The sequence below is a fragment of the Trachypithecus francoisi genome, unplaced genomic scaffold (genome assembly GCF_009764315.1).
Source record: "Trachypithecus francoisi isolate TF-2019V2 unplaced genomic scaffold, Tfra_2.0 Lachesis_group1, whole genome shotgun sequence".
NCBI classification, from domain to species: Eukaryota; Metazoa; Chordata; class Mammalia; order Primates; family Cercopithecidae; genus Trachypithecus; species Trachypithecus francoisi.
Window position 1 is genome coordinate 2,028,815 of NW_022681454.1, and position 24,716 is coordinate 2,053,530.

The 24,716-nt window shown below is 51.3% G+C and overlaps 2 protein-coding genes and 1 non-coding gene across 6 annotated transcripts in view; 2 read left to right on the forward strand and 1 right to left on the reverse strand.

The window, feature by feature from the left end:
• Positions 1-20,118, forward strand: part of NSD2 (nuclear receptor binding SET domain protein 2) — a 115,189-nt gene extending 95,071 nt beyond the window's left edge. For all 3 annotated transcript variants that reach the window (XM_033213473.1, XM_033213474.1, XM_033213475.1), the window contains 4 exons: positions 12,673-12,814; positions 13,193-13,299; positions 14,440-14,644; positions 16,584-20,118. In XM_033213473.1, the coding sequence (XP_033069364.1) occupies positions 12,673-12,814; positions 13,193-13,299; positions 14,440-14,644; positions 16,584-16,855 (726 nt within the window). In that variant the 3' untranslated portion in view covers positions 16,856-20,118. The remainder of the gene's footprint in view (positions 1-12,672; positions 12,815-13,192; positions 13,300-14,439; positions 14,645-16,583) is intronic.
• On the forward strand, positions 12,448-12,572 carry LOC117086519. The gene has a single exon (XR_004438417.1).
• Positions 20,119-20,619: 501 nt separating the features above from the next.
• Positions 20,620-24,716, reverse strand: part of NELFA (negative elongation factor complex member A) — a 28,120-nt gene continuing 24,023 nt past the window's right edge. For both annotated transcript variants that reach the window (XM_033213477.1, XM_033213478.1), the window contains exons 5-11: positions 24,103-24,233; positions 23,945-24,014; positions 23,605-23,693; positions 22,646-22,757; positions 21,721-21,986; positions 21,469-21,568; positions 20,620-21,371 (exon numbers count right to left, since the gene is read on the reverse strand). In XM_033213477.1, coding sequence (XP_033069368.1) covers positions 21,187-21,371; positions 21,469-21,568; positions 21,721-21,986; positions 22,646-22,757; positions 23,605-23,693; positions 23,945-24,014; positions 24,103-24,233 — 953 coding nt within the window. In that variant the 3' untranslated portion in view covers positions 20,620-21,186. The remainder of the gene's footprint in view (positions 21,372-21,468; positions 21,569-21,720; positions 21,987-22,645; positions 22,758-23,604; positions 23,694-23,944; positions 24,015-24,102; positions 24,234-24,716) is intronic.

Consider the following 24,716-nt stretch of genomic DNA (forward strand, 5'->3'; position numbering starts at 1 on the left):
TGTAAAAGTGGGCATGGATAAAAGACAGTGCATCTGGAATGCTCAGCTCTGGGCCTGATGCCCAACCCTGACAGGGTGTTGCCGGGCCCTTCCAGGGCAGCTCCTTAAACGGCCACAGCCCCGTGGGGTGCGTGTCATCCCTTCCCTCACACAGCAGGCTTTTGGCTTCTGGATGACTTCAGCTGGGGAAGTGTGGCCTCCTTAGTGCCTGAGTGGTCTTTGAAAGGAAGGGAGATAGAATACATGTTTCTGCCTTTTGTTGCCCTTAAGCTCGTCATCTAGTAGAAAAGTCTGGCTATTTTTAAAAGAGTAGATTAATAATAGTGCTTGAAAACCAGATAGACAATGATCACAGATAAAAAATGTTGAACAATTCATGGAAGACAGATGTGATGAGATCTAGAGAGAAATGGCTGCTGTGGAAATAAGAGTGGTTCCAGGGACCTTGTCAGGTGGTCCCTGGGGAAGCTAAATCCCCTACCCCTGCAGTAGTGGGGCAGCAGTGGCCAGTGGAGCCTGCTCCGGGCGAGCATTGGGCTCTGTGTCAATCACTGCAGGTCGTGGGGCTTAGACCTTTCAAGGAAGTCAGTGTCATGAAGGACAAAAGAATCCTGAGTTAAAAGAGAGTAACTAAAGAAGTACCCAGAGGAAGTGTGTGCTTCTTGATCAGAGCCTGAATCTGGGATGAGGAGCTATAAAGTATGGTTTTGGGGGCAGTGGGAAAAATTTTAATTTGGACAAGGCGCTATTCTTCATGTTAAATTTCGTAGGTGTGGAAGGTGTTGTGGCTGCACAAGAGAATGACTTGTGATGCGTTTAGGGTCAGAGATCAGATATCGGTAACTGACTTTCAAAGAATCAGGGAAAAGATGTGTGTGTGTATACATATATCCATATGTATCTCCATAAACACACCCTGAACCCCTCAAGCTGTGTGCAAGGTGAGCAAGAAGGATCCTGTTCTCCAAATAGTGGGTATCTGTGCTCAGGATCCCTGATTGCTGCTTCTGATCACAGAGGTGCAGACAAAGAGGTGGGCTGCCGTTGTTATTACACCTCCCTCAGTTGTTACAGGCCCCTCCCCTCCAGCTGATGTATCGTCAAGAGGATTTAAAGGGCCAGCACCAATTGCCCTCCTCTTTCATTTTTCTGTTTTTCTCCTTTTGGGAGCCAGACATTAAAAGACTAGGACATTCAAAAACAGCTTTGGGGAAAAGTAGATAATTTAGAAAATTAGAAAGTGACTGTGCACGCTCAGGTAAAGGTACAGGCTCAAAAAAGATCTGAAAAGACCTTAAATTTACATCTTGGGTTGATCCTCTGCATAGAAACAGCCTGCAACAATCAAAAGAAAACAAGAACAATAAATAAAAATAACACAAACAGCAAACCCAGGGCAAGGGGAGAAATAATCTAATTTCTAGAGTTACCATATTATTAGACTTATTAGACTTACTTGTCTAGTGTTCAGAAAAAAAAAACAAAAAACCCTAGAAAGAGACAGGAAAATATGGCCCATTTAAAGGGAAAACAAAATAAACAGAAACTGTCCCTAAAAGAAAGGCCGGATGACAGATCTACTAGACAGAGAGTCTAAAACATCTGTCTTAAAGATGCTGAGAAAACTAAAGGAAAACCTGCAGAAAGTCAAGAAAATCATGTATGAACAAAATGGCAGTATCAATGAAGAGATAGAAAACCTATAAAGAGAAACAAACAAAAAAGAATTGTTGAACCTGAGAAACAGAAAAGAAGATTGAAGAAAAGTGAACGGAGCCTAAGGGGCATGTGGGCTACCATCAAACAGACCAACATATCTATTGTGGGAGTCCCAGATGGTAAAGAGAGAAAGAGGCAGAGACAACTTTTGAAAAAATAATGGCTGAAAACTTCCCAGGTTTGATGAAACACATGAATATAAACATCTAAAGAAGCTCAATGAACTCCAGATAAGACGAACTCAGAGAGACCTACATTGAGACATGTTATAATCAAACTTTCGAAAACCAGACAATCTTGAAAACAGCAAGAGGAAAGCTACTAATTACATACAAGGTGGACTAGTCTATTTTTACACTGCTTTAAAGATACTACCCAAGACTGGGTAATTCATAAAGGAAAGAGGCTTAATCGATGACTCACAGTTCCACATCACAGGGGAGGCCTCAGGAAACTTACAATTGTGGTGAAGGCGAAGGGTACCTTTGCACATGGTGGCACGGGAGAGAAGTGTGTGGGAGCCCCAGAAAAACTACCATTTATAAAACCGTGAGATTTTGAGAGAACTCACTCACTATCATGAGATGGCATGGAAGAAACTGACCCATGATCCAGTAACTTCCCACCAGGTTCCTCCCTTAACACCTGGGGATTACAATTCAAGATGGAATGTGGGTGGGGACACAAAGCTAAACCATGCCACAAGGGATCCTCAATGAGATTATCAGCACATTTCTCATCAGGAATTTTGAAGGCCTACAGGCAGTGGGCCAATGTATTCAAAGTGCTAAAAGAAGAAAAAAAAATGTTAACCAAGACTCTTATATGCAGTAAAACTGTCTTTCAAAGGTAAGGGTGAAATTAAGACATTGCCAGATAAAAGCTGAAGTTTTTTAGCACTAGACCCGCCCTGCAAGTAATGGTCAAGAGAGGTAATGAAGAGAAGCCTTGTAGGTTGAAATGAAAGGACATTATACAGTAACTACAAGTTGTATGAAGAAGAAAGGTCTCAAAGTAAATAATGGTCAGCTATAAAAGTTTGTATTGTTATAACAGTGGTTTATAACTCCATTTGTTTGTTTGTTGTCTACATGATTTAAGAGACATACATTTAGGTCCAGGTGTGGTGGCTCACGCCTGTAATCCCAGTTTGGGAGGCTGAGGTGGGCAGATGACGAGGTCAGGAGATCGAGACCATCCTGACAAACACGGTAGAACCCCATCTCTACTAAAATACAAAAAAATTAGCCGGGTGTGGTGGTGGGTGCCTGTAGTCCCAGCTGCTCGAGAGGCTGAGGCAGGAGAATGGCGTGAACCCGGGATCATGCCACTGCACTCCAACCTGGGCAACAGAGCGAGACTCTGTCTCAAAAAAAAAAAGAGAGAGACATACATTTATAAAACAATTACTAGTTTAAAGGCTGGTATTTTAATTTAGTTTGTAAATTCTAACATTTTGTTTTCTATATAATTTAAGCTACTCATGCATTACTAGTTTTACTCATGAATTACCAGCTCGTATTTTAGGGCACTCAGTATGTAAAGATGTGATTTTGTGACATCAGCGACTGAAAACGGTGGGGACAGAGCTGTAAAGGAGCAGGGTTTTTATGTTATTAAAGTCCAGCTTGTATAAATTCAAGTTATAACATTATATAGAGAATTGGAAAACTCAAGAAAATCGATGAAACCAAAAGTTGGTTCTTTAAAAAGATCAATAAAATTGACAAACCTTTAACTAGATGGACTAGGAAAAAAGATAAAAGACTCACATAACTAAAATCAGAACTGGGTGTATGAGGACATTATTACTGCTTCTACAGAAATAAAAAAGGACTATAAGAGAGTACTGTGAACAACTGTACTCCAATAAATTGGATAACTGAGATGAAATAGACAAATTCCTAGAAACAAACTACCAAGACTAAGTCATGAAAAAAATAGAAAATCAGAATAGACTTATAACTAGTGAAGAGATTGACTCAGTAATTAAAAAATCTCCTGACAGGCTGGGCATGATGGTTCACGCCTTTAATCTCGGCACTTTGGGAGGCTGAGTTGGGTGGATAACTTGAGATCAGGAGTTCGAGACCAACCTGGCCAATGTGGTAAAACCCCATCTCTACTAAAAACACAAAAGTTAACCAGGTGTGGCGGCTTGTGCCTAATCCCAGCTACCCAAGAGGCTGAGGCAGGAGAACCTCTTGAATCTGGGAGGTGGAGGTTGCAGTCAGCCGAGATTGTGCCACTGCACTTTAGTCTGGGTGACAGAATGAGACTCTGTCTCAAAAAAAAACAAAAAAACAAAAAAAAAATCTCCCAACAAAGAAAAGTCCTGGATCTGATGGCTTCACTGATTAATTTTTCCAAACACTTACAAAAGAACTAATACCAATCCTTCTGAAACTCTTTCAGAAAAACTAAAGAGGAGGGAACATTTCCAAACTCATGCCATGAGGTCAGCATTACCCTGATACCAAAGCCAGACAGGGATGCTACAAGAAAAACTACAGGCCGGGCGTGGTGGCTCAAGCCTGTAATCCCAGCACTTTGGGAGGCCAAGGTGGGCAGATCCGTGATCGACAGGTCAGGTCAGGAGATCTGGTCAGGAGATCCACACCATCCTGGCTAACACGGTGAAACCCCGTCTCTACTAAAAATACAAAAAAATGAGCCAGGCGTGGTGGCGGGCGCCTGTAGTCCCAGCTACTCAGGAGGCCGAGGCAGGAGAACCGCATGAACCCAGGAGGCGGAGCTTGCAGTGAGCCGAGATCGCGCCACTGCACTTCCAGCCCGGGTGACAGAGCGAGACTCTGTCTCAAAAAAAAAAAAGAAAAACTACAGACCGATGTCCCGTATGAACATTGATGGAAAAATCACCAAAATACAGACTGTCCCTAACTTAGGGCGGTTTGCCTTACGGTTTTTTGACTTTACGATGGCGTGAGAGTGATACCCATTCGGTGGAAGCTGTACCCATACAACCATTCTGTTTTCTACTTCCAGTATAGGGTTCAGTAAATTACATGGGACATTCAAATTTATGTTAGATGATTTTCCCCAACTGTAAGCCAGTGTAATTGAGCACATTTAATGTAGGCAGCCTAGTTAGGATGTTTGGTAGATTAGGTATATTAAATGCATTTGTGACTTAAGGTATTTCCAATTTAGGCCGGGTGCGGTGGCTAATGCCTGTAATCCCAGCACTTTTAAGAGGCCTAGGCCAGCAGATCACAAGGTTAGGAGTTCGAGAGCAGCCTGGCCAATATGGTGAAACCCCATCTCTACTAAAAATACAAAGATTAGCTGGGCGTGGTGGTGGGTGCCTGTAATCCCAGCTACTCAGTAGGCTGAGGCAGGAGAATCACTTGAACCCAAGAGGCGGAGATTGCAGTGAGCTCTGAGATCACGCTATTGCATTGCAGCCTGGGTGACAGAGTGAGACTCTGTCTAAAAAAAAAAAAAAAAAAAAAAAAAGATATTTTCAACTTAACAGTGGGTTTATTGGGACATAATCGTAAGTGTTACCAGACGCTGAGGTTCCAGCCTAGGTCTGCCTTCTCACCGCAGGGAAAGCCAATCACCGAGACAGTCAGTATTGCCAGAGAAGAAGGGCTTTCATGTGGGTGACATCAGACGGGAGACCAGCCTCAAATCCATCTTCCCAGCTGACTCAAGTCGTTATACAGGAGTTGGTCAGCAGGCAGCAGGTGGTCAGTCTGGTGTCTTATTGTCAGGATGGGTGATCTGGGAGATTTCAGTTCTTTGATACTATCTGGGAGAGAAATTGGGACAGGTTCAAGTGGAGCATCTGTGCTTGCAAACCAAATTGGCAGCATATTAAAAGAATTACACACCAAGGAACATAACCGTAGACCTTGCATTCTAGTGCCCTGCTTATCTGTGACTTCAGACAAAGATGGTGAGAGCTGACCATCAATATAATTTAGCTGAACGAAATAATGAGATATTTTTGGAAGAAGAACATTGAATGTCAGAAGTTAAATGTGAGATCCAAGAAGTAAAGGTGAACAGACAAGTTTGTGGGTATGTGGATATGTCTTAAATAAGTCAGGTTGTGTCAAATTATGGTGGATGATGATGACTGCATGGCAGGAAGAAGGAAGATGAAAAGGAGGAGGCATTGAACACTGACGGTCACAGGGAGCATCGGGAGTGTGGTGATGCCAGGGTGAGCTGCTTGTTTTGTGAGGGTGGAGGGAAGAGATTTATTAACCTTAGACTTCGTCACAGTATACGTGTGACATCTACATGGGAAACTGCTAAATGAATAGAAGTGGAAGGTGTAACTTCCACACCATTAAAGAGTAAAAAGGAGAGTGAGGAAAAGTCAATTTAGTAGAACCTGCGGGAGGAAGATGGAGGAAAGAGAAATAATAGTAATTAGAAAGCACAGATTTTAAAAAAAAATCAAAATGTCAATTATCACAATATATGTAAGTGGTTTAAATGTGTAAGTTAAGACTAAGATTCACATTAGGGTTAGTACATAGTAACAAGGAAAGGCTCCCACAGGCCTTAATGTTTGTAGTTACTGGAGTGGAGGAGACACAGGAGACAGCATGGAGAGGAAGAACTAGATGAGATGCACATCTGACAGTTTGGAAAGATCCTAAAGGTAGTGTTCAAAGAAAAAACTTTAAGAGAATATGATTCACAGCCAAACAAATCTGTTCATAGGATTCTGGTAGCAGATGGCAGCTGCTCACTTCCAGAACAAAAAATGTACACAAAGTACATCTTCATTGAAACTATGGGACAAACAGACCCATCCACTGAAGTCCAACAAGCAGAGAAAAGTACTGGAGACCTGCAGTGTCGCCTGAGCACAGGGAGTGCAGAGATGGGGAAGTGTGGCCTGGCAGCCAAAGCAAGCACTTGGGGCCTGCTCCCAGCAGAGCTGAGAGTTGAAAGGAAGCAGTGGGAAAAGAAGGCATGGGGAGTTCCTGGGAAGAAGAGATGACGCATCTTTGAAAGGATCACCTTCCAAAAGGAAGGCAACATTCTGGAAAGCAGAGAGAAAGGGACCCAAGGCTCTGAGGGCCCACAGAGACTTGGGTTCTTTGGTGAGGAGACCTCCATCAAGCTGACAGCAGTGAGACAAACCTGGGATCCAGCCAGTACCCGCTCCAGGAAATCCAGCGTGTTCAGAGAATGATGAAAAGGCTATGTAAGAAAACCCCAGCCAGGTGCAATGGCGTGTGCCTATAATCCCAGCACTTTGGGAGACCGAGGCAGGAGTACTGCTTAAAGCCAGCCTGGAGTTTGAGACCAGCCTGGGCAACACAGCAAGACCTTGTCTCTACTAAAAAATAATAATAAAAAAAATTAGCTGGGCACAGTGGCATGTGCCTGTTGTCCCAGCTACTCAGGAGGCTGAGGTGGGAGGATCGCTTGAGCCCAGGAGGCTGAGGCTGCAGGGAGCCAAGGTCCTGTACCGTTGTGCTCCAGCCTGGGCAACAGATTCTGTCTCTAAAACAAACAAAAACAAAATCCTGACCCAAAACAGCAGAACTTCCTTACAGATGGAGAAAAGCCACTTAGAAAAATTTTTATCACAAAGCAGATAAAAGTTATACCCTAATATTCATCACAAATTTTTTGAATATGAGGATTCAGAGATAGCCAGGCAGAAAGGAGAGCTAGATTGGGAACTTGTAGAACTCAGGAGTGAAACAAGGAAAAGAAAATTATTTTCTAAGCAAAGCCTAAACCTCAAGGAACACACTAGAAAGTAGGAACCACAAGGACTGCACAAGGGTGGATGTGGGGAGTGAGCAGAGTGCAGCCAAAAGAACCTGGGGGGGAGAGAGAGAGAAGGAAGGTAGGAAGGAAAGAGAGAAGGATGAGAGTGGCGCCTTGGGCAGAGGCTGCTGAGGAGAGGCACTGTGCATTCAAGCAGGCCAGAGAGTGGTTCAGCGGGGCTGAGTCAGATTGGGTGACATCATAAATAGGATTACTGGGCGCAGCCAAGAATCCTGTAGATAGGCAGGCAAAACAAAACAAAAAAAACCTAAATTGCTTCTAAGGGGAGAAATAGGGCCAGCTAGAGGCTCTTCGTGGTAGAACCCAGTGCCCCGGACAGGGCAGGCTCCACGGAATGAGCCAGGGGTGTCCATTCAGCCATGTGACTCTCTGGGTGCAACGACTACAGAGATGCAGGTTGGAGCATAGAGAATTAAAGGAACACGTCCTTCCTGAGTCAACTGCTGAGGGATGAGCTCCAAGCCTCCAGCAGAATCAGGTGAAGCTCCAGCAACAGGGTGGGCAGTGGTAGCAGCGTACCAGGCATGCTGCCCCCACCAGAAGGGGCAGTGGGAGGAGCGGGGAGAAAGGAGGGTAAGTTCATCCCCAACACCGGTGAGCCAGAGCCGCTGAGTCAGGTGGGAGCAGAAGCTGAGGTGTGTTCTGGAGCAAAGGAGAGCATAAAGATAATGCCACTGATGAGAGCTGGGCCCGAGGGGCGGTTGAGGGAGGAAATCCTGGCTGATTTCAGTGTGCACAAGCAGGGGCAAGGGTGTCCGGGACATTACATGCGGGTGTGCAGGATGACGGGGCACGTAAAGGGCCGCCAGTAGGAGAGGACAGAGTCCCCAACAGCAGATCAAGCAGCCCCTCTGCCTCACAGTGAAAGGCTGAAAGCCCGTAGAAACAAGCAAGACATGAATGTGTTCTAACTGTGCCCAGCATATCTGGAAAGAGGAAATGGGCTCACTTACTTCTTTTTTTTTTTTTTTTTGAGGCAGAGTCTTGCTCTGTCGCCCAGGCTGGAGTGCAGTGGCCGGAACTCAGCTCACTGCAAGCTCCGCCTCCCGGGTTCCCGCCATTCTCCTGCCTCAGCCTCCGAGTAGCTGGGACTACAGGCGTCCGCCACCTCGCCCGGCTAGTTTTTTGTATTTTTTTTAGTAGAGACGGGGTTTCACCGTGTTAGCCAGGATGGTCTCGATCTCCTGAGCTCGTGATCCGCCCGTCTCGGCCTCCCAAAGTGCTGGGATTACAGGCTTGAGCCACCGCGCCCGGCCGAGCTCACTTACTTCTTAAAAGACTTCCAGATTGGATCATAAAACCGAACTCTCTGCAGCATGCAAGGAACAAAGATTCTGGAAGGTTAAAAATAAAAGTGTGGGCAAGCCGGGCTCAGTGGCTCACACCAGTAATCCCAGCACTTTGGGAGGCTGAGGTGGGCAGGCTGCTTGAGCCCAGGAGTTCGAGACCAGCCTGGGCAATATAGGGAGAACGTGTCTCAATTAAAAAAACAATTGCTGGCAAAGGTATACCAATGTAAAGTCGAAGAAAAGAGTTATTCTCAGACAAGGTGGAATTCAGGCCCCACCACTTTCAGTGACACAGAAGAAGGCTTTTTTGACACCAGAGCCACCACTGGGGATGAGATGCACCCTAAATTTAGGGCCTTCCCACTAGCCTATGGGATCCAGGAGAAAGGCCAATGAAGACAGCTGACCATGAGTTTGCCTCTTAGTTGAAGGCAGAGATTCTGGACAGACGATGAGCATGAATTCATCTCGTCAAAAAAAAGGACAGAATATACTGGAGGAAGTGTTTAGAGACCAAGCAGAGACTTAGAAATTAAAAAACAAAACAAAAACAAACAATAGAAATAAGTAAATCTCTTCTTACAAACCCACAACAGTGCTGTGTATTTTTCGGAGACACACGTACTGAGGTGTGAGGTCCGAGCCAGGGCGTGGACCTGTGTGTGAGCATGGGAGGGGGGCCTGGGACCTGTGAGGGTGTATGCCAGCCGGCAGGGCGCACCTGAAGAGCATGGAGAGCAGTTCCTTGTGACTGAGTGGGGTTTACCCCAGGACCTCAAGGAGGGCTTAGCAACCCTATCAGTAGGTAAAGGAGGAAAACAAATCCAGGGTCATTTTCATGAACACCAGAAGATAATTTGAGAAAATTCAAACCTATTCCTGACGAAAACTTCCCAAGAAGCCAGGACTGCAACTATGCTTAGCTTGCTAAAGGACATCAGCGGCTGCCAGCTGATGCTTGGTGAGCCAGACACTTGTGGCCGGTTCAGAAATAAGTCAGGACGCTCATGCCGCTCCTGTCCCCCCAAGGCTGCAGCAGAGCAGCAAGAGGCAAATGGTGTCTCTTGGAGAATGAGACGGCTGTGTTTGGTGATGGCCTCATGTGAGCTGTAGTGACAACAGAGAGAGGCCAAGTCCACAGGTTTTCCTCTACCCTCCTCATGTATGCAGAGCCACAAAGAGCACTGATGCATGTATGTGAATGCAGCAGGCTTCTTTGGAAAGCTTGGCAGTGTCACTGAAGGACATGAGAGATGACATGGACGAGTGGTGACACGGGCTATGTCCCAGCTGGGAAAGAGGCTATGAGGGTGGACATCTTCCCCAGTGCAAGCTCGTTGTAAGCGCAATAAAAATAGCAAAAACGTTTAAATATACCTGGACAGGCAACTTCAGAGTCCACGTAGAAGGAAAGATCCGCAGGTCTAGCCAGTGCTTTATCTTGAAGCCTTACTGTGGGAAAGGTGGGCATCCCCTGGGGGTGACAGTGCTCCCCATGGTGTTCCTGTGACTCCAGCGGGGCCCAAACCCAGGTGGATGGCCGGGGGGAGTGTGGCCAAAGCCAGGGCTGGGCAGCCCACGTACCACGACTGATGCCTCCCCTCACACCACTTACAAAGGTCAATTCCAGATGGATTAACAGCTAGGAGAGGGGGAGATGGATGTTATTTTAATCTGTGTGGTGGGAAAAGCTGCATGCAACTACTCAGCAAACCGAAAACGCATGAAGCAAAAGGGTAAAATAGTTGCAGCTTTGTGAGAAAAGGCATTGCGCAGGGAAGATTCCCTTAGGAGCTGGGAAGCTATGGGAAAGGTTTCGACACATTTTTTTTTCTTTTTGGAGACGGAGTCTCACTCTGTCACCTAGGCTGGAGTTCAGTGGCACAATCTCAGCTGACTGCAGCCTCTGCCTCCCAGGTTCAAGTGATTCTCCTGCCTCAGCCTCCCGAGTAGCTGGGATTACTGGTGTCCGCCACCACACCTGGCTCATTTTTGTCTTTTTAGTAGAGACAGAGTTTCACCATGTTGGCCAGGCTGGTTTCAAACTCCTGGCCTCAAGTGATGCTTGACCTCCCAAAGTACTGGGATTACAGGTGTGAGCCACCGTGCCCGGCCAACACATTGTTATAAAGGGGTCTGATGTTTGGAATATCTAGGGAACATCTGTAAATCAGTTAAGATAAATAAAACAGGGTCAAGACATGGCGGGCAACCCACAGATGAAAATTGGCCTGATAAGAAGGAAGTGGCACTGGGCCCTGCTGGTAATGGTAGGAACGTAGGTTAGACATGGTGCTGCCAGGCGTCAGGGGCTGGGGTTGTCATTGTTGGCTTTGGTGGCATGTCCCAGGTGCATGCTCCATGCTGTCCTTGTCCCTGGTGTCCTGCAGAAGTGATGTGCATGCCAATGTGCACGTCAGCACGGTGGCTCAGTGCGTCATGACAAAGCATCTGCAGAGGGCGGATGAGCACCCCCGCTTCTGTATTAGGGGGTGTCATGCAGGTGTTGAAGAGTGGCACTCTGGGTTGATTAGTGTATTTTATTATTGTGAAAAGCACCTTGCAGAGAACCACATTCTGGTACCATTTCTGGTTTTAAAGGGATGGCCTGTGTGGGTATATAGAAAGGACAGGGGGCCAGCGGTCCCAGACAGGGGCACCCTGGGAGATTGCACCAGGGCTGGGTGTGTGGGCAGGTATGTCAGAGGTGGCGTGTGAATAGTGACTCCGAAGCCTACTGCTTCCTGGGACCATGAGACAGCTAGCTTATGGATGTCCGTATGCCTGTATTTATCTCTATTCATACACATGGTTTTGCGTGAACACATGACCATTATGCTTTATGTAGCCTTTTGATTTTCCCCCACGTGGTTGTGCAGTGGATCTGGCGGCTCCTCGGGTGGAGGCTGCTGGGTGGAGGCCGGGGCTGTCTGTCCCCTGCTGCTGGGTGGATACATTGTCTCCAGTTCCTGCCTTTGGCCTCCAGGCACCTGGATTTCAGTGGGTCAGTTCTAGGCCACATTGTGCTTGCATTTGTGATTCCCAGGGCTCTTTATCAGATTGCTTTCTCGAAAGCCTTCCTGCCAGCCCTGCGGCCACCCCCTCATCTCAGCCAACGTGACATCAGCGCCATGGGTGCAAAGTCAGAGCGCACTGTCACTCTGATCTGCATTTCTCCACCTTTGCCTGGATTTGCTCTTTGCGAATTGTTTCTTTGCATCCCTTGCTGGTTTTTTGGTTGGGTGAGTTTTTGCTCTTGTTGCCCAGGCTGGAGTGCAATGTCGTAATCTCCACTCTCTGTAACCTCTGCCTCCTGGGTTCAAGTGATTCTCCTGCCTCAGCCTCCCGAGTAGCTGGGATTACAGGCGCCCACCACCACGCCCAGCTAATTTTTTTTGTATTTTTAGTAGAGACGGAGGTTCACCATGTTGGCTAGTCTGGTCTCAAATTGCTGACCTCAGGTGATCTGCCCGCCTCAGCCTCCCAAAGTGCTGGGATTACAGGTGTGAGCCACCACACCCAGCCAGGGTGGTGTGAGTCTTGTTCTTGTCCTTGAGTGCCACTCGGCTAGGCTGTTGGTGTTGACCTTAGCTCCCTTGTTTGCCATCATGGAGGATGCTGGGAGCTCCGGCTCCCTGTCCTGTCCTTCTGGGTGCTCACTAAGGCTCGGTCCTCTCCATGTGGTCCTGACCTGTCCTCTGTGAGCAAGAGAAACAGGACTGGTTTGGGGGTGTCCTGTCTCAGTGGACATGGGACACCACGGTTTTCAGTACAACAAGGAACACAACTTGTTCAATGTGCCTTATGATGGTGAAAATGCCCTTTAAAAATAACACGATTGCTAACACTTGATCTCATATATTGCTTGACTTTCCAGGACCGTATAATTGACGCTGGCCCCAAAGGAAACTACTCTCGATTTATGAATCACAGCTGCCAGCCCAACTGCGAGACCCTCAAGTGGACAGTGAACGGGGACACTCGTGTGGGCCTGTTTGCCGTCTGCGACATTCCTGCAGGTACAAGCTCTGGGGACCCTGTGTGGGGCTCCTGGCTATGGGGACACTCGCGTGGGTCTGTTTGCCGTCTGCGGCGTTCCTGCAGGTACAAGCTCCAGACCCTGTGTGGGGCTCTGGCTATGGGGGCAGAGTGGCCATTGCTGCGAGCTGTGTGGGGCTGGACTGGAAAGGCTCTGGGGGAGGTGGGTGCTAATGTGGAGTCTCTTTTGGTTTGAATGTCTTTTACCAAACAAAATTGAAAGGCCATGGATCAAGCCAGTACAGATACAAAAATACTAGAGTATTTTTGTTGACCTAATATACTTAGGTCAATGCCCCTTAGCCTTTGAAGAGAAAGGCAGGTGTTTCCAATTTGGTGTCTGTCTTCTCTTCTCCCAGGGACGGAGCTGACTTTTAACTACAACCTCGATTGTTTGGGCAATGAAAAAACGGTCTGTCGGTGTGGAGCCTCCAATTGCAGTGGATTCCTCGGGGATAGACCAAAGGTAAGGCTGTGATGCCCTCCTTCCGCCCAGGCTCTGTGTTGGCATTTTGCACCCCTGGAGACATGTGCCTCACCGTGGACAGTGGCCTCCTCCAGGCTGGCTTGTTGCTGGACAGGTGGGAGCGAGGTCCCTGCTGTGGGCTGGGGAGGATGGCTCCCCAAGCAGGGCACAACAGTGCCTCTCAACAAAGGCCAGTTGTTAAGAGTTCCTCACTGAGAGTGTTTCCCGGGGCTGCCAGAACAATGCCCCACAGACGCAGGGCTTAACAGGAGCCTATCGTTTTTCAGTTCTGGGGGCCAGAAGTCTGAAGTCAGGGTGTGGGCAGGGCTGTGCGCCCCCCGAAGCCTCCTCGGGAGGCTCCTTCCCAGGCCTGTCTCCTGTTCCTGGTAGTGGCCACAGCCCTTGCCGCTCCTTGGCTTGTGGCAGCACCGCCCAACTGTTCTCCCTGCGAACATGACTGTTGACTTGACCTTCTTATAAGAGCACTGGTCCTGTTGACTTAGGGCCTGCCCTACTACTGTGTGACCCCATCTTAACAGATCTCATTGACAATGACCCTATTTCCAAATACAGTCACCTTCCAAGGTTCCAGGAAGGACAGAGATTTGGGGGGGGGCACTCTTGCACCCCTTCCCTGTGCTGTGTAGACCCTGGGCCTGAAAGCCTGACAGTGGCACCAGCTCGGCCCTGAGCCGGCGTCTGTCCTCAGCCTTGTTGCTGAGGACGGTCACTGCCCTCAGGTCACTGCCAGCCGCCTGTGTCCACGTTCCCGTGGAATTTCCCAGTGAGGAGACCCCGGGTGGTGGGCGGGAACTGTTATTGCCTGTGGTGGCCTCCTTTGCTCGTGGGTCCCATCAGCAGATCCTGGAGCTGCGTGTCTGCTGAGATGCATCATTGCAGGCTTCCAACAAAGCTCACTCTAGTCGTAGTCTTTGTTCAGCTTTTTCACACTGAGTTGAGTGAGTCTAAGGGATGTCTGGGGAGCACAGGGAGGACACTCCTCTCCTCCCCTCTTCGTGTTGGGCACCTGCAGAGATCTCTGAAGTTTCCGGATTGTAACTTGCTCTTCTGCCCTCTCTTTCTGTTTGCTTCAGCCTGTGTAATTCTTTCCGGTGATCTGTGCTTAATTCTTGACTCTAGACCTCAACGACCCTTTCTTCAGAGGAAAAGGGCAAAAAGACCAAGAAGAAAACCAGGCGGCGCAGAGCAAAAGGGGAAGGGAAGAGGCAGTCGGAGGACGAGTGCTTCCGCTGCGGCGATGGCGGGCAGCTGGTGCTGTGTGACCGCAAGTTCTGCACCAAGGCCTACCACCTGTCCTGCCTGGGCCTTGGCAAGCGGCCCTTCGGTGGGTGTGCAGCCTCATGGTGGCTTGGGGCTGTATCTGTGTGGCAGGCTCCTGATGGTGGCTCCTGCTGCCACTTTTCCTGCTGACCAGGCCTCATCTGGGTGCAGGCGCATCAGGCACTCATGCAGCAAAGGCCCTGATCCAGGGTGGCAGAGCCTTTGTTCCACCAGCCGCACATTCTAGATCTCTGCATCGAGCAGAAAAGATATGTGGTGACGGGTTAGCCCCTGGAACCTCCAGGAGGGATTCAGGCAGCTGCAGAATTGGGGCTCTCATCCATGCTGTGGGGGCGGGGCGGCCAGGAAGGAGGCGGCCCTGGGAACTAAAGCCCCTCCTAGGAGAAAGGCCTCTACAGCAGCCCCAGCACCTGCGTCTCCCTGGCAGCTCAGAGGGGTCTGGCCTGGCTGCACTACACTGGGAATGGAGGGGCCCAGAGCCCCTGTCCTGGATGCGCAGGACAGGCTGTCCCCCAGAGACACCTGTGCACCAGGAGGCACCGCTGGTTGACGAGCTACAGATCTGGCTCCGTTTGAAGGAAAGTAGAGTGGGCTCCACCTTCCAGCACCACGCATTTCAGAGATGACAGGCGCCAGTGGGAAAACAGTAGCGTCTTGTTCCACTTGGTGATGAGACAGTCTGAGAAATGGGTCGTGAGATGACTCTGGTGCTGCACAAACATCATGGCTCACACCTAAGGGTGCAGCCGCCTCCGTTACAATCTTGCAGTGTGTCGCCATGGGGCTCATGACTGTGGAATCACAGAAGAAAAATTAAAAGGCCCTTACCCAAAACAAGAAACCAAAAAGAGGCCGGGTGCGGTGGCTCACGCCTGTAATCCCAGCACTTTGGGAGGCCAAGGTGAGCAGATCACCTGAGGTTGGGAGTTCGAGACCAGCCTGACCAACATGGTGAAACCCTGTCTCTACTAAAAATACAAAAATTAAACTGGTGTGATGGCACGCACCTGTAATCCCAGCTATTCGGGAGGCTGAGGCAGGAGAAATGCTTGAACCCGGGAGGCGGAGGTTGCAGTGAGCCGAGATTGCAGAGAGCCGAGATAATGCCATTGCACTCCAGCCTGGGCGACAGAGCAAGACTCCATCCCAAACCAAAAAAACTGCAGAAAGAAAATCCAGGCCAGGCATGGTGGCTCATGCCTCTAAACCCAGCACTTTGGGGAGGCCAAGGTGGGTGGATCACTTGAGGCCAGGAGTTTGAGAGCAGCCTGGCCAACATGGTGAAACCCCATCTTTCTAAACATACAAAAATTAGCTGGTCGTGCTGGCGGGCACCTGTAATCCTGGCTACTTGGAAGGCTGAGGCAGAATCGCTTGAACGCGAGAGACGGAGGCTGCAGTGAGCCAAGATCGTGCCACTGCTCTCCAGCCTGGGTGACAGAGCTAGACTCCGTCTCAAAAAAAAAAAAAATTCAGATATTTGTGTAAAAAACATTTTTGTATGGTAAAGATGACACACGATAGAGAAAAGTGTTGGCCATGGGTGTGAGAGGGTGGTCCGTAACCTGACAGAGCCCGTTTTACAGAGTCATGCCAGAAAGATGAATACCCAAGTTGAAAATCAGACCCTTGGGAGAGGGCAGGTGGCATGAAAATGAACAAAGCAGCCCCTGCCTGTCCACGCGGGGCCGGGGGACACTCCCGCACCCAGCACAGCTCCTCTCTCAGTTGCTGAAACATAAAGAGACGTTAACAGGTGGTCCTTAGGGGCCTGGCAGGTACTGTGGAGTCAACAGGCCCTGCCAGGGAGCCCGCCCGGACTGCAGTGGAGACAGGTTGTCTGCCCATCCTGTTAGCTGGAGCCAGCACTGTTTTAATTTGTGTTCACTTGACCTGACAGTCGTAAGTCATCTTCAACTATGAGAATGTTGAAGTTGTGATTCCATCACTGCTGTGTGCTCATCTCTTGTGTTCTGTTGCAGGGAAGTGGGAATGTCCTTGGCATCATTGTGACGTGTGTGGCAAACCTTCAACTTCATTTTGCCACTTCTGCCCCAATTCATTCTGTAAGGAGCACCAGGACGGGACAGCCTTCAGCTGCACCCCGGACGGGCGGTCCTACTGCTGTGAGCATGACTTAGGGGCGGCATCGGTCAGAAGCGCCAAGACTGAGAAGCCCCCGCCAGAGCCAGGGAAGCCAAAGGGGAAGAGGCGGCGGCGGAGGGGCTGGCGGAGAGTCACGGAGGGCAAATAGCGCCAGGCGGCAGCTTGGCCGGATCCACGGGCGGTGTAGGGCGGCCGGCCCTGCCTGCGGGAGAGGGCGAGCATGACCTGGCCCAGAGGACCCAGCTCGAGCCGCCAGGACACAGACGTACAGGCCTCCTCGGGAGGGAGCGCCTCCCTACCACTGAGCCATCCTCAGCAGCGTCTGCTGCGTCTGCACTGATGACCGTCTGAGCCCAGCTCGGCGTTCCTGGACAAACAGCCTCACTCCTCAGCGTTACCGCCACACTTGAATTTCTCAGAATGTCAAGGTTCCCTCCCACTCGTATTTTGTTAGGTTAAAGTTAATTGGCATATGGAATGTTTTAATCTCCTCTGAAATGTGTAGCGTAGGCTTTTCCCGAGGGTCGCTAGAAACTCGGCTTCGCGTTGCTCTGCTTCTGCTTTCAGCGCCGTCGCCACTCAGGAGAGGCCGGGGAAGGCCCGTGTGAGGACTGACCCTGGATTCCTCGAAACCGCCATTGTGATCATCACTCTGCTCTTTGGAAATGGCTGTATCATTTTTTTGTACTAATGTGAATTGTTCCTCAGAAATGCTTCTTTTCCATCCTAGTGAGAAGCTGGCCACGCAGGTGGTGGCAGCAATGGTGTTGTAAGATTTCCTCCCGTAGTTTTTTCTCCTCATGGATTTGAATGAAATGCCAATGACACGTCCACTTCAGCGTGTAGTTCCCGCGGAGCACTTTCGAGGCCTGGCCGGGTCGGGCCGCGTCTCACCTGGGCCTATCTTCTGAACTCGCTAGGTTCTTATCAACATTTGGGGGAGAACTTTGTATATTTTTTTCATTTGGCTTTTCTTTACCAGTTTCTGATTTTTATTCTCAATATATTTTTGCTAAACCTATTTCACAAATCACCACCGACTGAAATGTGTCTTTACTGATGCGACCCTGAGTTCCATGGCGAAAGGAGTGACTTCTGCAGGGCCTGAGACTACAGTCCGCTTAGAGCACAGGAAGTGACAACTTAGGGAGCCCCGCAGGGCGCTGCAGGTCCCAGGGACCACAGCACATGGGTCTAAAGAGAGACCCAGAGTCTAGCCCTCCTGCCACCCAGAGTGGCTTCCATCTCAGCACTCTGGATCTGCTGATGGAAGACGCAGACTGCTGATCACAGTCGCCCTCCGCCAGGGCACCCACTGAGAGGTGTGGTCGTGGGGGTGGAGGCCTGCCTGGCAGGTGTGCGTGCCTCGCCCGTGTGTCATGGGCACTGGTCTAGGCCAGGTCTGACACCCACTTTCCTGTGAGGTTTCACTTTAGTTTTTCAAAGGTCCAGTTCTACAAAGTGAGACCTATCGGAGTACTACGTATGTTGTAAGAATTGGTTCTTTCTTGAGGGACCCTCGACCCTGGGAAGTTTGGAGCACCCTGAGAAGGGGGCACGGTGTGTGCCTCTGCCCACGTGCCCTGAGGGGCTGCTTGTCTGGGAGGGAGGAGGGAGAGAACATTCAGCAGCAGGTGCTTTTTTATGGCCTTTTCTTAAAATAACCTACCAGAGAAGTTTACAAAACTCCCCTTGAAAAGTATTGCTGAGGCTCCTGTTCATTTTCTGTGGCATCTTTTATGCCTTGGTAAACTGCAGTGTCTTTGGACCTGAGACTGGCTACTCTGTGGTTTTGTGATCTGTAAGTGTGGGGTTTGGGGTGTGTGGCCCACAGGGTCCCACGCCTCCCTGAGCACTGACTGGAAGTTTCACTGACTGGTGGCTGTCCCTTCTCCCATCACAGTCCGCAGCAAAGTTAACTACACAGAGGAGCCAGGGGAAACGAGCTGAGAGGCCACTGACTTGCTCATGTGGCCGTGGCCTCTGAGATGCACTCGCTGGTTAAGATGGGGTGGGGGTACTTTCCAGTTCAGACTCTAACTTCTCTCAAATTGTCCTAAGAAAATACTGGATCGGCTCATACATTTATGCTCCTTATGCCCTAACTTGGAAGGTTGTTATAGGGACAGGCCGGGCGGTGTCCCCACATACACGTATGGCCCTGGCCTTTAGAGTCTAAGGCTCCAGGACCCTGCTGTCATTTGCCCGAAAGATCCTTTCCGGCAGCTAAGGGACTAATAATGCTTACGTCAAAACATCAGAATCGGCTTTGCAGTGCACTTTGGGGAGCAGATATTAACTTATTTTTGTGTTTGACAGTAGTGAACTATTGTGACTTTTAATCGCTTTGATAATACTTCCAAATTATTTTATGATCTTTCTGAAGGAAATACTGCAAAAATTTTAAATATGGTTCCTCCCCCTTTCCAAAACCTGTTAAACTAATGAGCAAATAACACTAACTTTGAATGTCTCTAGAATACCCGTTGATAACTCGGTGGAGCCAGGCTTTGGGGTAGCGGCCCTGAGCTTGCAGGGCTTCTCTCCACTGCGGCTGACCAGGCCCCCAGCTCTGACTGTGGGTGTGGTTGGCTCTCGGCCCTGCCCAGCTTTGTTATGAGGATGCCGTGGTTTCCTGATCATCGGCTCCAATTCTTTGTCATTAATGTGAAGCAAAACACAAAAACTGCCCCAATCCTTCAGGATTCCCTGGCATCCGAAACCAAGATCTGCACCTAAACCCATACCCACCCGCGTGTGCTCACAGGGCACGTGTTCGATTGGGCAGCTTAAAACGTGGTCACCTGTGGGGGAAACTCTTCAGGCACCTGAAGTGAGAACCCAGCTGTCCGTCCTCAGGCCAGCCTTTCTTTCGGGGACACCCGTCCGCGGCTGTCTGGGTCCCCTTCGTGGTGTTTGTCTTGACGTCTGAACCCCGGTGTGCGCAGTGCCCATCTTCCAGACCTATCTTATTTTCAAGAAATAAATCTGTTTTATAATTCAAGTTAATGCAAATGACTGTCAGTTGCCAAATATCTTGATCCTATGAGTGTAGTTGATGACTGTTAGTCAGTAGAGTAAAATGTTGTGTCCATGGGGTGTCACGGCCTCACCAGACCCTGTTGAGGTGTGAAATGCCCTGTCAGAAATTAAACACAAACTTAAATGTGCCTATTGGTGTCTAAACTTCATACAATATACGGTCAGATTCCTTTTAGGAATACTGGGTGCTGTCACCAGGTTTGATAGTTAGACTTAAAAACTTGAAATTCACTTTTGGGGGGATGTACTGAAATAGAGATTTGAGACTTGCCAGTTGGGGGAAAATAGCATTTAAAATGGAAAGCTGTGTTTGGAAAATTGTGTATGAGTATTTTGTATTAAAAACATTTTAAAGGCTTTTTTTCTTAACTTATTTTACATGGGATTGTTTGATTTTTTATTTCCAGTTACTTTGACTTGCAGAGCATTGGGCATGGCGCTGATGCCTCCGATGGGTGGGGCTCCCTGTCCTGACCATGTCATTTTGCCTTTGACCTGACCCGCTGGGGAGAGGCAGTGCCATCTTGGGAAGTATAACAAATACTGGAAATAGCAGGCGTAACTGACTTTGGAAAAATGCTTTCTTCTTTCAGAAATAATTTGCTTCCCAAATTCCCATTAAAGGCGAAATGGTCTGGAGAGGAGGAACCACTGCCGTCCCGCAGCCCTGCAGTGGACTGAGCCAGGTGGTCCCCAGGCCCGCAGCCAAGTCAAGGGAGCGCCCCGAGGGCTGACCCTACCTGTTCCTCACCCTGTGGGCCACGGTGTCCTAGGAAGCCCCCAGCCCTGGACCACCCCATCCTGACGGCCGCCTAGGGAGGGACTGGGTCCTCGGAGCAGGGAGGACAAGCTGGCCCCAAACACAGCTACGGTGGCTTTCTTTAGAAAAGCTAAACTTTAATGGTTCAGATAGTTTTACAATGAAAATAGGTACCCAAATACTGTCTTAAATGTCCACAACTGTACAAAAGATGAATACAAAACTCCCAGGCAGGCACTGGCAGGGGACAAGGCCTGCCGTCTCCCACACTCTGGTGTGGTCAGGTGTCCCTGCCCCACTCCCAGTACCACCGTGCCAAGGGCACTGCCCCAGCGAGGCAAATAGAAAAGATTTTAAAAAGTAAGAGTCTAACAGGCAGAGCTGTCACTAAAATTAGGAAGTTGTAACTTTTTTGGTTAATTTACTACATTCAAAAATGTAACGTTGAGTCCAAAAAGTGTCTTAAATCACACAAAAAGGAACCCATATTAAAATTTTAAAAATAAGCCCAAAACACCCCAGAGAAATGCATCCAGAACTTAAAACAGGCTGGGTCAGCAGCAGGGCGGTGGCTGGGGGACCTGTGGGCCAGGTGTCCGCTGTCTGGTTACTTTAAGCTGGCAAAGCCATCGTCCCTTGGCGCCCCCAAGTGAGGGCCAGCTGTGAGGCAGGTGGCCCTAGGACACGTTGGTCATGGGCTTGTACTTCTTGAAGCGCGTCCACTGACCCGTGGCATAGTTCATCTCGAACACTGTGTCCACCAGCATGGTTGTGCTGCCCTGGCCATCCGCCTTGGGCAGGTCCTCCGTGTGCTCGCTCAGCTTGATCTGGATCACGTCCCCCTGCTCCTGGCATGGGTTCTCTGCAGAGAGCAGGAGCTGCTGGGTGGGTGTCTGGGGCCAAAGAGCCCGCCCCCCACCCAGCCCGGTGCACCCCCAGGCCCTGCCTAATGAACACACCTCGGGAGCCGGCCATGAAGCCCAGGATGAGGGCCTTCTCGGGCCGCGTCACTTTGTTGGCCGTCTTGAACATCTCCTGGGCAGCGAACATCTGCTCTCTCTACAAGGGAGAGAGGGGTGTGGGTGCCAAGGCCCCACCAGGACCACCTCCTGCACTCCCCTGCAGGCACTGTGGCACCCCCATGTCACAGCAGGTGACCAGGGCCATACCACCTACCTGGTGGCCTGTGGGCCCTGCCAGGGTACACCTACCGTCAGGGACAGGTTCTTCTTAGGCTGCTGCTGGGCAGGGGCCTGGGTCTGCGGGGCCACCATGGCAACCGGGGGTGTCTGAGTGGTGGGGGCGATAGCTGGAGGTGTGGTGGGTGTGAGAGGCGAGGTGGGCGCTGCAGGCGTGGGTGTGGCAGGGCTCAGGCCGCTGTTGTACATGGGTGCCCGTTGCTTGAACTGCGCTGGCAGCGTGGGGCTCGGGGTACTGGGCTCCTCTGGTGGGCGGCTGGCTTCGCGGGAGGACGGGGCTGCAGGTAGATCGGGGCCTGGTGAGGGGGCTGGACCCCTACCCTGTTCCCAAACCCTAGTGCTCCTGGAGGTGACAGGCTCAGCTCCCCTTCTCTGTCCTGCTACCCTCTGACGAGAACTCCCTGTGGCCCCCAGCCAGGGCACAGGCCCAGGAGCCCCATCAGAGGAGCAAGGCCAGTGGTCTCAGGCCTTTCCAGACCCGCAGATAACATGTCTGGACTCTGGCCAGCTGCTGGCCTGCAGAGGGTCCCCATACCACAGGCACTGGCGGGACGAGAGGAAGGCCGTATCCTCAAGCCCCTGGGGCCCAGGACCTGGTCTGAGGTGCTGTGAGCCTGGCAGTGCCCTCCATCCGGGGGGATGGCCCTCAGCTCCCCTCCCGCCTACCCAGCAACAACAGCTGGGTCACCTGGCAGAAGACCCTTGCCAGCCCCATCCCCTTCCTGCAGTGTCCTGGGGCAGGTGTCTGTGCCCAGGACGGGCAGGGCAAAGCAGCTGGTTTGTGTGGTGGAGCTCAAGCTGACAAGCAGGGCATCTGCCTCGGGGAGGGGATGACAGAGATGCAGGAGTGGGAACCGCAGCCCTGGCAGCACCCGTGGGCAAGGCCACGTCCTGACGGGCAGCTCAGCTGGTTCCAGACTGGGGCCAGCAGACTCACCTGGGGGCGTCTCGGAGCTGGGGATATAGGAGGAGGCGGGCACCACGCTGGGCGTGGAGGGAAGGTAGCTCGTGGAGGGCAGCGCAGGCTCACTGTTCAGGGACCCAAGTTTCTGGAACACAGAGTTTAAGGTTTCTCCCAGAAGACGCCATGCTTCCGGCATGTGCTAACTCACGCCCGACCTGGAGCTCCACCGCCACAGGCTGTGGCCCCCCGGAGCTACAGCAAGAAGGCGGGGGCTGCTCTCCAGAGCTCCCTGGGCTGGGCAAAGGGACCCCTGGCTCCTGGTGCCCCAGCAGAGTTGGGGACTGAGCGGCTCCTGTGTAGGAGAGGGGAGGGGTTGGGGAGCCCACACTGCCCATCTCTGAGGACAGAAGTGATGCTTTTTCTTACCACGAAGCATTGATATAAAAGGAAGATGCTCATGTAAAGAAACCCAGAACACGCAGCGATGGGAAGAAAGGAGCGTATTATCCCAAAGTGACCCTGCAGTGTGGCCTCCTCCAGGCCCTGGCCTCAGACGACCCACTGTAGCCTCTGTGCACCTGCTGCGCCCCATGGCTGCCTCCTACCTGCAAGCAGGGCCTGGTCTCCAGGACACCGAGGCCTCTGACCACCCAGCACCCCCACAGGTCTGTCCTGTGCCCATTCCCAGCCACCTGCAAGGCAGGTGCCACCAGTCCTGCCTCACAGGGGACACTGAGGCACAGGGGTGAGGACTCCCCCAGCAGCCCATCCAGCAAGCGTGGGGCAGGTTCCCGCTCTGAGCCTGAGTTGGATGCCCACGTCAGGGCACAGCCCACACTGCCACTCATATACATATATATGCATAAATACAAACCGCACACATATGTACATACACATCTATATTATCCAATAGAACACACTAGAGTGGCCACAGTCAGAACAAGGGGGCACCTGCAGCGGTGCCAGACGTGGGGTGCGGCCCTGAGCCCTACCTGTGTGGACACCAGGCCGGCTGCGTAGTCCGGGGTGGCATTCTCCACCACGGTTTCCTCCTTGGCTGGCTTCTCCACCACCTCCGCATCTGTGGACAAAACAGGCGTCCTCACCCGTGCCCAGGTGCGTCTGCAGGCTCAGCTCGGGGCAGCGGCAGGGGAGCAAACAGCTTCCCAGGAGAGGCCGCCAAGGAGTGAGGAGAAAAGCAAGCGCCCACCCACGGAAGAGGAGCCTCACAGCGGCACAGCCCTGCCCGCTCAGTGTGGACACGCCCCGCCCCACCTGGGCAGGGCCCGCAGGGACCCCCACTGCCGCCTCCACGCAGGCCCCAATCCCCACCCAGAGTCTTCCTTCTCCTCTTCGCCTCTCGGCCAGCGCCGACCATATCCAGCTCAGAGATGTCCAGCAGCTGCCAAGACAAGCACAGCCCTGCCTTAGTGACAGCACCAGGGCACAGCAGGCCTCAGGGCGCCACAGGAGCTGGGGGACAGGCCCACCTTCACACCCCGTTCTTTCCTCAGCAGCGTCCTGGAAGGCGGGATGGGGGTCCGGTTCCCCGTGGGGCTGAAGACGCTAGGCGCTGTGGTGCTTCTGAAGGGCGCCTGCTTCGGGATGCCTTTGAGTGGGGCTGGAGGACGACAGCAACTGTCAGGGCCAGCAGCAGTGACCGGCAAACGTCCCCCACCCCCTCTGAGCCCAGAACATCCCACCCCTTCTCGGCTAGCGCTGCCGTGGGTAAGGGCCAAACCCCTGGCGGGCAGCAGGCAGGACCCCCAGAATCCCAGACCTCAGGGAGCAGGGGGGTGCCGGGAGCCACAGCCTCACACTTGGCCAAGACACCAAACAAAGACAGTGGCATCCCAGCCCAGCCACAGGATCTCACCCGGTGGAGTCTCTCACCAGCGCGGGGGGCTGAGCTCTGGCTCCTTCCTGTGCCTCCACAGGCAGGAGCGCGAAGCCAGGTGCCTAGGCTCGAGGACTGCCCTCCAGAGCCTTGTTCTGTCCCGAGGACGCTCCTGAGGCCTACGCCATTACCCACCAGTGCCCACACACACCCTCCAGGGCATGCGTGGCTCTCATGGTGCCAGGCCCAGAGAGAGGGTGCCTGGCG